This window comes from Micrasema longulum, unplaced genomic scaffold (genome assembly GCF_059751315.1).
Source record: "Micrasema longulum isolate JH-2025_06_02 unplaced genomic scaffold, ASM5975131v1 h1tg000098l, whole genome shotgun sequence".
NCBI lineage: Eukaryota > Metazoa > Arthropoda > Insecta > Trichoptera > Brachycentridae > Micrasema > Micrasema longulum.
In genome coordinates this window covers 470709-489205 of record NW_028277304.1, presented here as the reverse complement: position 1 = coordinate 489205, position 18497 = coordinate 470709, and the positions used below count along the sequence as shown (strand labels likewise).

General features: G+C 32.8%; 1 protein-coding gene across 2 annotated transcripts in view; it reads right to left on the bottom strand.

Moving 5' to 3' along the window:
* LOC148284657 (uncharacterized protein CG43867) overlaps positions 1–18497 on the bottom strand; it is a 650259-nt gene that overhangs the window by 168012 nt on the left and 463750 nt on the right. Inside the window, exon 1 of one of the 2 annotated variants that reach the window (XM_088236998.1) lies at positions 10588–10835. The exons of the other annotated variant lie outside the window; for it this stretch is intronic. Coding sequence (XP_088093124.1) covers positions 10588–10680 — 93 coding nt within the window. The 5' untranslated portion in view covers positions 10681–10835. Of the gene's footprint in view, positions 1–10587; positions 10836–18497 lie in introns of those variants that run through there. 2 annotated transcript variants of the gene reach the window in all.

Below are 18497 nucleotides of genomic sequence, written 5' to 3'. Positions count from 1 at the left end.
ATTTATAAAGCACCATTTTTGTGAAAATCACCTCAAGGGCGCTGTACAATTAATAAATATCCCAGTACGTCTTGCAGCTACAGAGCGCATGGACGGTTGGGATTCTAGTTCCTCGTTTTCAATTAAGATCAATCAAAAATTATAAAAGATAGGAGCTAGATTACAGGACGTCTTGCAGCTACAGAGCGCATAGACAGTTAGAAATTTAGCCCCCATTTACACATTTTAAAAATTGACAAATAAATTAAGTGTATTACAAAATAATAATAATATGAATAGTAAAAAGATGTAAGATAACAACACGCCTTGCTGCTACTAAGCGCATAGACGATTGGAATTCTAGACCCCGTTTACAAAATTAAGGTATTTTAAAGTTGATATATTAAAGCTAGATAACCAATCATCGTGCAGCTACAAAGCACATGGATGAGAGGAATTCCAGCAAAGTTAAAAAATCAATAAATTTATAAAAAATAGAGTATAGTAGTAAATTGGTCAAGTGTTCATACCAAGAAGTAGGCAATAAAAAACTAAATAAATCAAACACTGTTTCAACTCCATGGTTAACAAAGGGAGATAGATGTCCGAAGAGAAGCTTTTGTAGACAGTAGGTAGATATCGTCGACATGTGGCTCGCTGGCTAGTAGATAGTTTCTGGAAACGCACGTGTGTAGTACTATTATGCCTTTTGTTCCAATGACTTGGTATATTCTTTTGAACTTGGTAGCCTTCTATATTCTGTTGAACAGCCTAAAAACAGAGGTGGATCTTTTCCATGCTACGATTACCAGTTTCAGATTCATCCTCTCTTACATGCATCCTAATAAGGATTGATGTTTTAAATAATCATATATTCATTGTAATTGACATGTACTCCGCACATCTGCCCTGGGTTTATGTGTCTCCGCAGCAGAGTACGCTTGTCCCATATGGCAGAAATCAGCACACGCCAAACAAGTGGATATTACTGTAAATGACATGGCGTGATTGGTGTCCGGCTGCATTAAGCCACACCGGTGCACAAACTTTATCCTATAATAGGATTCGCTCCACTCAACATCAAGAGAAACGTAGCAGCGGACACAGAGAGATACAAACAGGCCCATGACCCTAGACACCCCCTTTACGACCATGGAATGGCTCCTCCGAGACTGGGATCGAAAAGAAGTTTTCTCAAAGTCACAACTGACTTGGAGACCTCTGCAGAAAAACGCAGAGAGGAACTCGGCGATAGGTTCTGGATAATGCCATCTGAAAGCACAAACACCGCCCACAATTTGGACTTCCCTACGTGGAAAGTTCTCAATAAACTAAGGGTGTCTAGATGCAAATATAACAAATGGAGGTGGGGTTTTCTGGAGAGAGATGAAATGATGTGCGATTGTGAAGAGGTGCAGGGTGATCCTCATCTATTGCGGTGTCCACAAATGCAGTTAACTTTTGATGATAATGATTTGAGGATGGCCACTGACAAGGCGATATCTGTCGCTGCACACTGGAGTGGCAAGGTCTAAAGTCCGGAACCGATAAGTAAGTATTGGCAATTTACAAGTAAATTTTAAATAAATAAATTTAAAATCCCTTCTTGAAAACGTTTTCCCTCTCTGTTGCAATAAATTTCAAGATACCAATCTTCGTAAAAGTATATTCAGGTTAATGGATCGATTCTGCATTTGTTAAACAACCAGCAACGACAGGTAACCACGACAAAACGCACTGCCATTATGTTAGGATGAATTTATATACCAACAGTTGTACAATGTTCCTGCAGGAGAATTACCATAAATATGATATTAATGATAGTGAGATCGCGACAATTCACGCAACTGTATAGTAGTACCAGCTAGGGTTGTCAACCCTCTCGGGATTCCGGGGTTCTCTAGAAAACATGCGACCAAATTTTTAAACCTCCCGACTTCTGAAATGCAACTAAAATTTTCCAGAATCAATTATTGTATGATAATGATTGATGTTTGTTCCGTTTGTTGAGTGAAATAAATTTGTGGTTTGATTAAAATGAGGCTTTGTCTTTTTATTTTTGTAAATATATCGTATTGGAAAAATAACATCTGTTTATACTGCGATTCTCCGACGGTACAAATAAGAACGATTAAAAAAAAAAGAGTTTATTTTAAAAACAAACAAGATTAACACCTCATTGTTTTCGAGCAATAAATAACATAATTTAAAAAGAAAACGTTAAAAATATCTACTAAATCTATGTTTAAGGGTCAAAGCATTAATGACATTTAAGGAAAATCTTACATACAGATGAGGCCTAATTTAAAATATAATTTTATGAGTTTTATGATATTATTGGACGCAGTCGGAATTAAGTGTAGAATTTAAATAAAACTAACATAGTTTTGACTTTGTTTTTACTAATAAATTACGTATTATTGAAGGTTTTCTGTTTCCTTTTTTTCAAATAAAAACATATTTGATTTTAGGCAGTTGTTTTTTTAACCTCCTGAATTTTGGGTTGATTGACTTGACAACCCTAAGTACAGCCCTTTGCGTGCTGGGCCGGCATCACAATACGAGTGGTACACATTCCACTATATCGGCTCACGGGGCTAATTGGCGTCACAAACCAACAATGGAATTGATAAATGGCGTACTGACCAATGACATATGATTAAAAAAACACGTTATTTCTTCTTCTTTTTCTTCGAGCTTCTTTCCTCCACTGCTGGATATAAGCTTCTTCCATATCCTTTATTTTTTTTGGTCGGTTGCTGCTTGCAGCCATTTTTTCCTCCCACAGCAGCTATGTCGTCGCACCATCTTTTTTGAGGTCTTCAAATGCCTCGCTAATCTCCCATGGTTGTCACCTTAAAATTTTAAGGGTCCATCTTGTGGGATCTTGTCTGGCAACATGTCCTGCTTATTGTCACTTCAGTCGTGCCATGATATCCGCTATTCTGGTGTTGTTCTTAATTCCCTTATTTATTAATTTGTCTCTCAAGGGCAAGGCTAAGTGTTTAATATGTAATGGAGAATTTAAGTATTCATATTTGAATTTCGGAAAAATTTATAACGAAGTAAGTATTTATTGACATACATGTATGTATTGTGAGATAATTGTTGTGGAAATTATATAAATAATATTATAATAGGTTGGTGTTCTTTTTAATTTTAATACATGATTGAAATATTATGAAGAAATTTATAAAAACATAAATGTATTTTTATAAAATATTGATATTTTTAAGAATTTCTATAAATATCATGTAAGCGTGTACATAAAGGGACATAGTGAGAAATAACAGTATATTTAAATATGTTTAATAGTGGTGAAGATATAAGGTTAGTTTGTTAATTTATTATTTTAAAATTGTCGCGAAATTTTTGTTTTCATATTTGTAAAAAAAAAAGTGTTCTGTAGAGTCAAATCAGTGTTCAATTTCTTATTTTATAAGTATAAACATTTTAAATAAGCCGTAATTGAACGGATATAAAAAACAATGTATGTGTTCCATATCAAAAGAAATGATTTTTTCTTCTTTTTCACGTATCATGTCGGATTCTTGCGACGTTGGCGATCGCTCGGGAGAAAGATTCCCTATCCTAAGCAGAGCAAAACGGCTCCTCCATAGTTCTGATCCTGATCCATGCTCGGAGGCTTTGAAGCCAGGAAAGCTGTTTCTTCGGACCCCTCTACGTCCCTCGACTAAGCTAAAGTGTGGCATATTTATCACCTCTTAACACATGACCAAAATATGAAATCTTATCGAGCTTAACGGCGGTAAATGGTTCCCTATTCGTATCGGCCGTACGTTATACTTTATCGTCAGTTATCATATCGGCCCAAGATATTCTTAACTTTCTGCGGTGGACCCACATTTCAAATGCTTTATGACGGGTTATAATCTTGACCGGTTGAGATTTTTTGTATTAATATTTTTTCAGCTAAGATTTTATAAAACAGTATTTGCGAACACACTACGTGTATAAGTAAATAAAAAAGATACGAATTCTCATCTCACGTTCTCATGTGCTTAAAGCACTTCCCTTAATTCTCATAACGAAGTGGAAAATTCCCACAAATAACATTCCTTTGCACTAAAGCTGTAACGCGATTACCGATCTGGTGGGACCGTTCACTGGTCGACCATTTTTATTCATTAATGCCGCTAACGGTTCGGGGCGAAATGAAAGGGAAAAAATGGGAAAAGGAGAAAAAAAATCCGTAACGACCATTTTCCCGGTTTCGTGTTATTTTTTACCTCTCTGCAAGTTATAAACGTGTGTTAACACGCCAAGTAAACATTCCATCCCTTCGTGGATAAACATAACAGGGGATAAGGGTGACACTAGGCACATAGGAAAATAAAATATAGTGTATTAAAACTTTTTTTGAGTGGACTTATTTTTAACTTTCTGCAGAAAATAATCGTCCATTGACAGTTGTATTACTATAGATTTTGTCGATAATGCTTTTCTCAGCCTTACATAATGTACGGATCTCAACATTTGTGCATCTATCGTACATAGTTTTACCACACATTCGCCTGAGAGATCGCATTTAGACAGCATTCAGCCTACTTTTATCCCTGTTTTTCCAAGTCCGTACTTCGCTCCCATACATCAGGGACGGGACCAGGACTCCGTTGTGAACTGCCAATTTTGCCTCTTGTGACAAGCATTTATTTGCCAAGGTCAATTTAAGTGCACCGTTTACTCTGTTCCCGGCACTTACCCTCCTTTCAATATCTTTCTCAGTCATTCCATCCCTAGTAAACATACTTCCCAGATACACAAATTCCTTTACTTGTTTTAGCGTAACTCCATTCACAGGATTTCACATTTAGTCATACTTTCATTTCTTTCAAAAACCATCACATTCGATTTATCGACATTCATCAGCAAATCGCTTCTCTTGCATACATCATAGACCTTTGTTACCAAGAATTGCAGTTCCTCTTTGTTGTTAGCAAGGAGTACAGCATTGTCAGCATACAAAAGACAATTGACTTTTAAATCACCCATTTTTGCTCCCATTCTTAAGCCTTTCAGTTCTTTCATGCAGTTATCGATATACACGTTAAACAGCCATGGTGACATAACACATCCCCGCTTCACCCTGCTTCACTCTGTATGTACTGTATGGCACTGTTACAAATTATGCTGTTTGGTTTTTATGGAACATACGAGTATAAATCGGTGGTCAAAAGGGACCATCTGTAATTTCCAAAAATATTAAGGAGAGCTGAAATGGAGAGCTTAAGAGCAGGAGGGCAGGAGAGCAGGAGAACAGGAGAGCAGGAGAAGAGCAGGAGGAGAGCAGGAAAGCTGAAGCTCAATTTTAATCTTCAATTTTTTTAAATCTCAAACTGATTTTTTTTTGTTACTTTTCAATAATAAGGAAAAATGACGTTTTTTTTACATTTTTCATTTGATAAGGGCCAATAAAATGCTTTCGAGTAAAAAAATTTTTTTCTTAAGTATTAGAACCGTATTTTTTTTTAAATGTATAATTTTGAATTCCCGCGAAAACGGTTTAATGCATACAACATGATTCGGTTAAATTTTGAACTTTGTTTATGTCCGTTTAAATTTCAATAGAGTATCGTCACAATTGTCAAAGTCAAACTGTCGCGTTTTTGTAGACATCTTTTTTTGAAATTTCATTAAAAAAATTATGCATGAAAATATTTCTTCGCAATATTCATATTGATTTTGAAAATTAAATTCATTTTTCTAAATCCAATTAACATATTTTTATAGGTATTCGTAGAATGTGATAAATCACGTTTACTAACCTTTTTTAATGCCGCCATTTTTAAGTGTGTATTTTCTGAAATATAATATAAAAACCGTTGAAAACCAAAAAACCGAAAAAATGACACATGTCACTTCTTCCATCCGGCTACCGAAATGTTATTGATGAAAAAAAAACTAAAATATAATTAATATTTATTAAACTCACCCAAACGGTTTCATGATGCAGGAAAAAATTCATATAAACATTTTGAAGTTTTACCTGAAACAAAAAATTAACAATATGAGAAAAAAAACTTACAACTATTAGAAAAAGAACAAAGACGAAAAAAATCAATGAAGTAATGCAAGATATATGGAGGTAATGTAAAGATAAATGATGAAAAATCTCATAGTCAAGTTTACAAAAACAATCAAAGGAAAAGCACCTAGGTTTGGTAAGTAAATTGTGAAGATTTATGGCGAGGCGGAGATTTTTTGCAGCTTGCGGAGAAGTAGTTGGAAATAAAATAATGGAAGGGTAAGTTTTGCTTCTGATGAAGTTTCTAGTGTAATTAGTATCAGTTCTTTGAAAGAAACCATTGTTCATTTTGAGTATAATAACACAGGATAACGGAAGCTCTTACAATGGAATTAGTAAAATATTTTGATCGATTTTTAATATTTTTAAATAAATAGCTGACAAAAGTAACTTGTAAGTAAAAAAAAAGTAAAATGTAAAACAATAACCTTCGAACTCATTTATTTGCATAACATTAGAAATAATATAATGCTAATATAAAAATGTTAAATTCAGAAAGATTTTTGAAAGAATTTACTTAGTTAATTAAGATTTCTAAAAATTCCTCCTTTTTTGTGAAATTAAAAAGTGAAATCTTATTGCTGCAGATGAGATCCATATAATTAGATTATTTCACCCAATTTTTACACTTCTTTTTGAACCAGTTGGTTTTATTAACAATATTTTATATTTGTCCTAACATTTGTAGAAAAGGAAAGATTTAGATGTTACAGCAGAGATGGTAAATATATATCAACAATTATTTGAGTTTGTCCAAACTTTTGTAGACAAGGACTGAATTCAACCCCCTAGGAAGCTGCTAGTATTAACATAGTATAAATGAGATGAATAACATTTTGTAGAAGGGAATATAAAAGTGCTTTATTCTTGTCTACTAACATTTAAACAAACTCGTAATATTTTAGTAACCTAAATCTCGACACAGTGTGTAAAGTAGCCACTTCAGCTTTGTAAATGCTTGACAACAATATAAATGTTGTTTTCCTCGTTGTTGCGATAAATTTTATTCTTGCAAGTAATTCACATTCTTCTTCTTTGTCTTTAGCCTTCCTCTCTCCGATGCTGGATGTAAGCCTCTTCCAACTCTTTCCACTCGTCTTTTTCTTAACCGCTCCGCATCCAAGCACCACAAGATATCTGGACAATGTTGGCAGTCCCTCTCTTTGAAGACTTTCCGACACTCCGTTAATTTGTCCAGGATTTCTCCTCAATATTCGTAGCGTCTATCTGGTGTCCCCTGTTTTGCTAAATGTCCAGCTCATTGCCACTTTAGTTTTGCCACACAGTTCATGATATCAGCAACGGTTCATCGTTTAATCTCTTCGTTTTTTATTCTATCTTGGAGACTCACACCAAGCATCTGCCGTTCCATAAGCCGTTGAGTGGATTTTTTTTTGTAAAGGTTGACGTCTCCTGTCTATAAGTTATCATCTTTCTTTTAAGACAAAGTGGCCATTTTACACACTGTGTAACATTCACCATTATGCTTATGTTTAAGCATCCACATTTCCTTAACTCTTCCATCTGTTGACTTTTGTGAAGTAAAGGAGCTGAAACCTTTATCGCGTAGGTGAGATTCATCCGGCTGAACCAAATCACCTACGAAGGCAACGCCTGAAAACAATTTTCCAATGTTTATACTTCTTCTTTTGCCAGGTAGTTGATACAACCTTAGTTGCCTAGCAGGTGATTTGGTTCAGCCGGACGAATCTCACCGACGTGATAAAAGTTTCAGCTCCTTTACTTCACAAAATTCAACAGATGGAAGAGTTGAGGAAAAGTGGATGTTCAAACACGGGTATAATGGTGAATCTTACAGTGTGAAAAATGGCCACTTAAACCAGCCAATGACAGGTCATAAGCCCTGCCTAGACTTCCATATTCCCTTCTCAAAAATGTTTTCCATCTCTGTTGAAATAAATTTAAATATGGACAACTCCCTAGGGAGGAAATCCAGCCAGTCTGCAAGCAATTGGATTTACTCAAACATTGTTGAATACATTTGTTTTCAAAAATGATTTTTAATTTGCAGAAGGCAGCACAATCCAATCCTATTCTTGTGGACAACTCTGTATTTTAGTTTTCCTTTCAAAGTCTAACTTCACGACCAATTTCATCAATTTATTTTTATTACTTTTATTTATATAATTAAGAAATCTTGCGGTTAATATTATACATTTAACTTGCAAACAACCTAGGACCAACAGAAAAAGAAACAGTTTTTTGTATACAGCAATATTTTTTTACAATTCACTTTCTAATGATCTAAAAAATATACAAAACATGTACGTACTTAAAAAACACCTAAATAAAACAGTTTTTACAGCCCGTGTGACGAGTGATATGTGATGTTATTTTATTGAATTATTATTTAAACTATTTTGTTTGTATATAATATCCCCTCATACCAGCACTTTTGCTGATTGAGAATTTTTCGTACTAATAAAATATGTAATAAAATGTAATATGTAAAATTTAAAAACCTTGTATTTTGTCATAAATAAATAAATAAATAATTTGCAATCAATCATCTTTGGGTATGTTTGTTGGTCTTGTAGGATTTGTGAGAGATTGACAAAAGACACGAGGTTGCTGTTTGATGGTTATTTATCATATGGCGAATAAATAATTAATTGTTTCGGACGAGTGTGACGGAGTTTAGGAGTTGAAGTAACTGCACTTGAACTACATGCTGGAACTGAGTGACTTCGTCGAGCTGGACTGACTGAACTGAACTTGTTGGGCTGACTGACTGGCAATGCCACGCTCTGTAGCTTCTTTATGGGTAACGTTCCTTTGTAGTTCATTTCTTCATGGTAGGGACGATGTGAATGAACTGCAGAACGATGCCCCCGATTTCATGTGCAATATTTTTAGAGTTGCATTATAATGTTGTATTAGATTTTATAGAACATGATGACATTGATTTCTTTGGTCGTCACACTATTTCTGGTGAAACGTTTTAGCACGTGCGTGTCATCGATTATGGACTATGAACCCTACAACCTTTTACTCTTTAGTTAATTTTCAAATTTTTGTATAACCGCTGTTTTAATATTGTGAGGTAAGTCATCGTACAATTTTAGTTCATTGTTTATAAGTCGGAATTGGCACATTTCTTATTTTGGTTTTTTGTATTTATTTATTTATACATCGACGGTTCAAATAACCCTTTACAAAAAATAATAATTTACATAAATAATTACAGCAGTGCACAATAAACATGTATTACATGGTAAAAAATTATAGAATAATTAAAACTAAAAAAATTTAGTGAAGATATAATACAAAAAACAAAAAGTAAAAAAGAAACAACATCTTTAAATAAAATATAACAATAACCATGAAAATCTAATGTTCTAAATATAAATATAACACAGTAAAGTTGAGAATAACTTGATAATAATAATAAAAAAAATTATACAACATTAGTATTTAAAAAAATCTAAGTTATATGAACAATGTATATTTTTTTTAATTTTTGAAAAAAACTTAAATTAACTAAATAATACCTTTATTTAGTGAAATCATCATCATCAGTTGGTTGGGAGAAGTTGCCATTTGGCAATAAATCCACCAATGTACAATTTAAAATTATGTCTAACATGTTAAATCAAGAAATAAAAAATCACGTATTCCAGGAAACAAAGTTAAATTAATATTACATTTTAAAATAAATCCATTATTTTTTTAATAAATTACTAGTGAGAACTCGTTTTCATTCATGAAAAGAATTTGTATTGAAAATATCATACATTCGTTCTATATGGGAGTGTTGTGATTATCTCGTGTTGTGATTATCTCGTGTTGTGATTATCTGGTGTTGTGATTATCACGTGTTGTGATTAATTGTGTTGTGATTGTGTACTCGTATGTCGGTAACTCTTATCAGCGAGATGTCATCGTATTTGATGTTTCCTTGTGTTATTTTGTGGATTACCTGAAATGTTTCTAGTTATGTCAGGCTGTCTGTCTAGGAGTTCAACGTTTTTATAGAATTCTACGGTCGGGGTAAGATAGTCCAGATTATGTGTGTATTTAAATATTTTGTTTCATTGCCTTTGTAGTAGTTCTATCAATGTTTTGTTTCCAGTCCCCTAAAATTGTATAAGATCATTATGTTTGATTTTTAGTACATTAAAGTACATTAAGGTTATTCTTTTTGCGAAACATGATCCTTTATTTGAAGAACATACAGTTGAGTTTTGTAAGTTGGTATATTTGATTTTCACTATGCATGTTTCATTTTAGTTGTCTGTAGGGTGTTAGTCTTTATTAGCTCTATAAGTGTTTCTCCGAGAACTTCAAAAGTCATTTGTTGGTTTTTTTATTGGTCTTCAATGTGTACGAGTATGAATTTTTTTGGGTTTATTCTTTAGCGAATATTCATTGATTATTTTTGTTACATTCCCAACTATTACATTACTATTTATCGGACTTAGAATTTATGATTATTTCATACATATCTACACCAATAATTAATTGATTAATCTCATATAGGGATAATACTCCGAGGGATCATGCACCCGACAGGTACAACAAAATAAAAATAAAAATGTTACCTTGCGCAGCATTTCCTCCAGCGACTCCATGTCGATGTCGGAATTGCCGTTGTTGTTGTTGTTTGTCATAGAAGATTGTGTTGTCTGCACCATTTAATACGAAACACACCACTAGATCTGTTCCTCGCGAACAGATGCTCCTCCTGCCTCCTCACACTACCAACTAGCACTGAATTCAAACATTCGCCATAGCACTGCAACTAGTCTCCACTTGGCGGTGAGCCGCAGTTTAGTTGGAACGAAGTCATTTTGCAAGCAAGTCAATAAAACTGCACAAACACAGAAAAATATGAACGAAATTATTGATTTATTAATACAAATGGATCATGAAATTTTAACAAAATAAAATAAATCAAGGACATAGATATGATCGTTTACACTGCTTAATAGATACAAAATCAGCGTTTAAGCTTTATTCATACAATAATTGATAATACAAGTGATACTCGCTAACGAGAGAGACAAATTTACGCGTGACGCAGGCCAGCCTGTACTAATGTCACAAAACGCTCAGTTGCTCTCGGAGCTCCGCTAAGGGTGGACCGTTTACTTGTACTGTGAGCGTTAGCAAATTCATGTTTTTAGCGATTGTGTTTAAAATATTATAACTTTTGACTTTACATATAGTTAATTGAAGCAAATTGCAATGTACGTTTCATTTTTAGATTTTAAATACCCAATTTTATGTGTATTGGACTCTACAGCACCGGAACAAGCGGTGTTTATTAGTACGTAAGAGAAGGATTAATAATTATATGTATGGTTGCTAGCTATCTCTCTAGATACTAAATAATATAAATCAACCGGTTCCAAGATAGCTAAAAGTGATTTCTTGAATATTTTATATGTTTTAAGTATTTAATAGAGATTATTGTTTAAAAAAATACAAACATAAAAACATAATGCACAATTTTACACAAAAATACAAGCATCATTATATTTTTTATCATAGGGACGCGTAACGTCAGCGTCAAAAATTTAGAATATAACATTTTTAAGGGGTTTTTATTAGTGATGTGCCAGTGACAACAAAAACGAATCCTGTCTAAGTTATTAAAATTAGCATGTCAAAATTAGTTTTCTAGGATAAAATACAGCTACCATAAAGTTAAGACTAAAACCTGCAGAATGTTTTCATCAAAGGATTAAAATGAAATTTATTCACAACATTGTCAAACATGAACACAATATACTATTAGATATTACAAACTAAATAATACTAACGCTTGGCTTTGATTTATAGAAAAAAATAACACATTAAGCCTTAGAAGTGTACTTTTATTTAAAATCACATCAAGTTAGGATTGTCAAAATATTATAACAATATTTTGCGGGAGAATATTTTATCTTCATTATTTTTAAGGAACAAACACAAATAACCAAATATAGTTTATTATTATTTAAATATATTTTTTAAATAATGATTTTATATCTAGAAGCCTGATTTGTTTAAACAATTCGACAATATGAAAAGTTGAAGGTTTTTTTTATACGACTTTTATAATTATTTTTTGCATTTTTTCGACGAGTAAAATATTTGTTTTAAAGACGTCACCTAAACACAAATCTATGGCCAAGCTGTTTTGTCTTGCAAATATATGTTTAGTCTTGCAAATAACATAATGTATTTAATATGTATATTGTATAATATTATTAATATAAATATTTAACAAATATATAATCGACTAAGCCCGAATACCAAGGGGTACTTTGTAATAAAAAAGTATGTGAAATGAGGTAAAAGAATTACATTTTTTTAGAAGTCTGTTTATTTATGCTATTTTAACTCCATGATGTATATACAAATAATACTTAATGCTATAAGTGATATCTCATCTCTGTTGCAATCAATTTCTTTTCATGTTCCCAAATATGTCACCAGAAGTCAAAATCTTCTATTTATTAACTCTTCCAAGAGCAACTTTTGTTTTTTTGCCCCAATGTCCAGAATGTGTAGATTAGTCAATTCGTCACACAACCTGGAAATCTTTGGGATAGATCTTCCGGTTTTTCGTAAATCTCTTCGTCACTAGAACAGTGTGGGATGAAGATGGATTGGCATGGTTTAGCTCGAAGTCTTATTTGCTTATCGTGTTTATGAATAAATTGCATACCATTAATTTATTGTCCTTGTTTGCCTTAGCTACGTTATTTTTGTTCAGTTTCTAGTTTATATTTTTATTTTATTTATTTATTTATTAATTACATTATACATACATTTGTTTAGGACAGAGACACAGTTTGTAGCGACACAATCAGGAACGACCCATGTTTGTTTATGTTATATGTTTCTTTTTTGTTGTAATTGGCTTAAGCCGAGGGTATAATAAGTAAAATAAAATGAGTATAATATTTGTACGGAAGTGGCTACGGTTTATATGTTACTATTTTTACGCAATAAGGAGGAGCTATAAAATTTGCTTAAAATTTGAAGGTACAATTATTTATTTCTACATCCAAGGCAGGCTTTATTGGAGTTTGACGTGTTACGTATGTAAATTCCAAAGCAAACAAATAAAAATAATTGGTAAATTAAGATAAGAATCGGAATAGAAAAAGTTTTATCCAAGTAGCGGTAATTGAACGCAAATATGTCCGAGGCGGAAACATAATCGACGTAAAATGAAAAAATGCTTTAATTCTGGGTAATAATATTGATATAAATTACCGAGGGCGGTAATAAAACGTTGAGCGAGCGCGCGCACAAAATCTGCTTACCGAAAACGCTACAACTGGGAATTAGTACCTACCCCACCTTGGCAATAAAAGGCGCAATAACGGCTTAAACCGTAAAAAATCCCGGAAATGATATTGTGGTTAAAGATATAAAATGCGATATGCGTCCCGCGGAGCGGATCGTAAAACCGTCGGCAAGTGGAAGACGCACGCGGAAAACGACGATTCCGCGATCAATTCTACAATATTGTAAAATAAAGGTACGGAAATCAAACTATTTTATCAACAAGAGCTTTGATCTACATAAAAATAACGATGCTTAATATTTTTGTAACTACTTTGGTGGCATTATAACTCAGTGTTCTGATTTTTTAACGTAGTTACTCTATGAAATTTGTATGTTTTTCAAAACGTCGTAATAAGTAATGAAACGGATATTGGTTTGACCGGATACTGAATATTTGGCGAGCCCCTGAGCCGGATAGCCAGATATCCGGCCCATTGAATCTGTCCTGCCGCGACGTGTCTAGTATATCTGACCACTTTAGGCGGCGTTCGGTTGTGCAATGAAGGAACGGTGGAGGGGATCGCAGCTTTCATGCTGGCTAGCGGGCACCTATTTACGCTGGCCGCTCAAATAATATTTCGCAAGAGTGGGAGGCCGCCCGGCGCGATTCTCATACCTAGAAAAACTGTAGGGTAAGATTTCGTAACGCTGTATAAATATGTGTACATGTTAAAAATTAAACAACAAGTGAAAAAGTAGATACTCTAGTTTAACTATACTCTGCCCGATTACTTCGCCACTTGGTCTTCTTCAGATCTTTACTGCAACTTTTCTGGACTCAGCCGAACCCAGAAGCGGATTTAGAACCCGCTAGTCGCCACTGTCAGTCGACAATATTTTGAAGAATTCTTCATTCTAACGGGCTACCGATACCTATCACAGCTCACAGTAGAATACCAGCGTTTAGCCGAGATTACAGTTTTACAATTCTTTATACGAGGCGGAAACGCGTCTCGTTTAATTAGGTATCTGCCGGATACTCCGCAAGTATCCGGTATCCGGCTAATCCGTTTCACCTCTAATTGTAATTAATCCCTGAACTGATTTTTAAATCATACAACGTATGTGCTATTTTTTTGTTTCAATATAATTTATGTAGATGCATTATCATATGACAACAGAAATGGACAACATTTTAAAGAATGAAATATGGAAGTCAAGACATTTTTGTTTGCCAAGGTAGATTTCAGTGCACTGTTCACTTACTCAGGCACTCATTCTCTTTTAAATATCTTTCTCAGTCTTTCCATCCATAGTAAACATACACACAAATTTTTCTACCTGATTCAAAATATTTTCCTTCACACAAAAACCATTACTTTTGATTCATCAACATTCGTTAGCAAATAGCATTCGGTGCACACATAGTAACCAAAAATTGCGGGTCTTCTTTGCTCCCAGCAAGACCACGGTATCATCAGCATATAAAAGACACCAGACAAAGATCTTAAAAAAACAAATGGAAATAAAACCACTGTAAGTAACTCAATTACTTTTACGTAAATTTTGGTGCAAATAGCGTTACGAAAAGCATGCCTAGAAGTAACTAATATAATTTATATGAAGGAACACGATTCATGAATAATAACAGATAATTAAATTTTAATAATAAAGTTCGTAGGATATGAACCCCCCCGAGGTTCCGCTGGATGTAGAAATACTACCGCGGAGTATATTCAGACCGTTAGGGTAATTCAAGAGCAAATATGGTCTCTCTTACATATTTAATTAAATTTCCTTTATTTTAATTATCACGGGATTTTGCTGTTATTTATAGCGGTACATAACAAATAACGCTATTAAAAATTGACGAGATTAATTGTTTAATAAATAAAAAAACGTATCGCGTATTTAATATTTGTAAATAAAAGACGAAAGGAACTACTCGATGGTACCCTCAGCTGAAAATCATGAACGATTTATATTTTATTTTATTAGGATTTTTCGTTTTTTTTTACAATATACATAAAAGAGGTTAAACAGAGTATTAAAAAAATACAAAGCAATGAAATACATTTTAATAGTGAAAATAGTAAATAAAAATCCACAAAAGCAAGGCCGGCTCGTGGGTATACAAGAAATGTTGATGAATTTTTGGCTCCTATAATAAAAAGACAGGTATAATAGTTTTGTATAATATGAGAAAGAGAAAATAAAATATTCCGTGAAAGATAAGGAGGTATTTTTGTATTTATTAGTAATTAAAAAAGAAAAAAAAAACACAAAAAAACCTAGTTGAAAGTTCGCCTAGTGGTGTAATGGTTGGCACGTTGGTCTACCATGTTTGAAATCACGGGATCGATTCGTAGCAGAGTAAACGTAAAATATTTTTATGTATTGCCGCAGAGAGGGAAAACATTTTCAAGAAAGGATACGGAAGTCTAGGCATTTACAGAGCTTATGATTTGTCGTTGGTTGGTTTAAGTGGTCACTGTGTAGCATTCACCATTCTGCCTATGCTCCACATTTTTTCAACACTTCCATTTGTTGATTTTTGTGGAGCAAAAGAGCTGAGACCTTTATTGAAATGGCCAATGACAGGTCATAAACCCTGTTAATGCCTATGCTACCATATTCCATTTTAAAAAATGTTTTCCCTCTCTTCCGAAATAAATTTAGATTTTAATAACTCCCTAGGGAACGAAATCTATCTTGTCTACAAACATTCAGATATACTTAAAACGTTGATGGTAAATTTTTTGTTTTGAATGTGGTTTTAAACTGAAAAAATGATTGTCCGGATCTTTATGTAACAGTAGATAGATAGTTATGCGTTAAATTTAGTACTCCAATATATTGCCCAATGCACCACTTAATGCGTTTAGGAAAACGATGACGATGGTGGAAAAAATATTTGGATCGCTTTTATTATAGGCCAATGCGTCAACTACAAGACGTTACATAAAGCCATATAAAAATAACATTAAAGTAAATTTTGAAATAACAAACGTCATGAACTGACGTCATCAATTTAGTTTTACATGTCTGTAATTTTTTTAGTAAATATACATACGTAGACAAATATACACACCCAAACCCAACAAGTTGTAAGGAACATAGGTACTTATAAAGTTTCCTGAGAGTTTCATGTCCTACTTAAGGTAACTGTCAATCTGTCGAGACGCGGGAAGAATTCAGCAATTGAAAGAACGCTCCATTTTCGAATTTAATTTCGGAAGTTGCACGGTAAAACTTTCAAGTTCCAAATCAAATTAGGAATTAAAACAACCCACTTATACCGGAAGGTAAATATTACAATACATTATTATGGTACATTTTTAACATGTGGAGAAATGAAATACTTCATAGAGTCTTTATTCAACGAAATATACACATTATTACAATATTGATACATTATAAAGAAAACAAAGTATTAAAATATATATTGTCCCGATGAACTATTCAATAATAGTTTGTCATCGGGTGCTCAGACTATAGTTTTAATTAATAATCAAATAACATACATAATACTGTATACGTATAAATTAATTAACATAAAATAAAAAAAAATAATGAAGATATAAAAATAGTTTAAAGAAATATTTTTTTTCAAAGTAATAAGATAGAGGAAAATAATACAATTAAAATTAAACAAAAGAAATTTACTAAAATATATTTTAAATATAAGAAAAAAAACTAAACACGTATATAAATAGCGTGTGCTCCTAAATGTTATCAAAACAAGATAAAAAATAAAACAAAGTAAATCGAAAATCTAAATTCATATGTACAGAAAAAAACAAATATAATAAGAATATTAAAAGTAAAAGTACCTATTAAAATTAAGATCTAAAATATGTAAATAAAATAAGAAAGAAATAAAAGATAAGGTTAACCTAAGAAAATAACAAAAATGTATTCAATGAGAGATAAAAAAATGTTTTGCATAAATAATAAATCAATATAGGAACGTTCTGTCTACTAACCACTAACGTAATAAAAACATAATTTTATATATACTATGACATATTTTCATGTCAAGTGGCAACATATGAAATATTTTTGGAACAATATAATCCAACGTACGTTGTCCATATTTATTTTTTAATTTTGGTACAACCAAGGGCATCAACAGATGTAAATCTTGTTAGATAGCTGTGTTCTAATATGGAATAGTCAAAAGTCGGAGAAGATTTTGCAATCCCACATATCGGATATATTTAGTGTAGGCTATTAATCCTATGGAACAAACCTTCTTAACTTTTTCAAAGATTGTGACCTGTGATTGGTTCAAAGACAAATGTCAAAAAAAAGAATGTCTCTATCTTTCTGTTAACATTTTTTTTCTCAAGTATTTGAAATTGGAAATCTATATTCATATGAAATCGAAAAATTGTAGAAAATTGAGCAAAAAAGAAACATTGCGAATCTCTTCTCTGATCAGTAAAGCTATTTTTAATTATGCATGTTATACCCTGGACTATTGGCAAACGGTTCCAAGTTATAAAAACAAACAAAATGAATGGAAAAAATAGAGAAAAAGCATCAGGCTACGGTTAGCAATAGCAAGCGTTCCAAGCGGAGAGTTTCAGGGTATCGTCTTATGATACAAAACCGACGGGTCGTGAAAAAATCTTCGGAAGAGCCGGACGCAAAAACGCGGGAAATGCAAAGAAAAAAGAACGCCGGGAAAATAAAGGCAAAAAGTGCGGGAAACGTGAGTAGAGAAAGCGAGTAATGAGAAATGCACAGTGAAATAGAGATTCTTGAGAATTTAAGCATCTCCAGGCTCTTTTGAAGATAAAGTTTTTTTGGAAAGGTTTTGTTTTTGGTTTGCCGCAATGTGTATCATCAATTTCGAAATGACTTTGCCCGTGACGTCACTAGTTCTTGTGGTTAATAGTGTCATAATATGCTAAACGTTGAAAAAAATGAAAGAACAGGCGGGGCGCACTTTATAGACAATTTATTTTTGTAGGAATATATAAACGGTGGTGGTGATTTATAAAAAATAACAATTATATTGTTACCATTCCTATAAACAAAGTAACTTTTAACGTTATTATCGAAATTCAAATATTTATTTATTCTAAATAAAATAAATAAAACAACTTTGTTTTTAACCACTAATTTCAAATTCGCAAATCATCTGCTTGAAAATAATAATAACTTTAATAAAGACACTGGATTAAAAGTACTTCATGTTGAAAATAAAATATTAAAATTA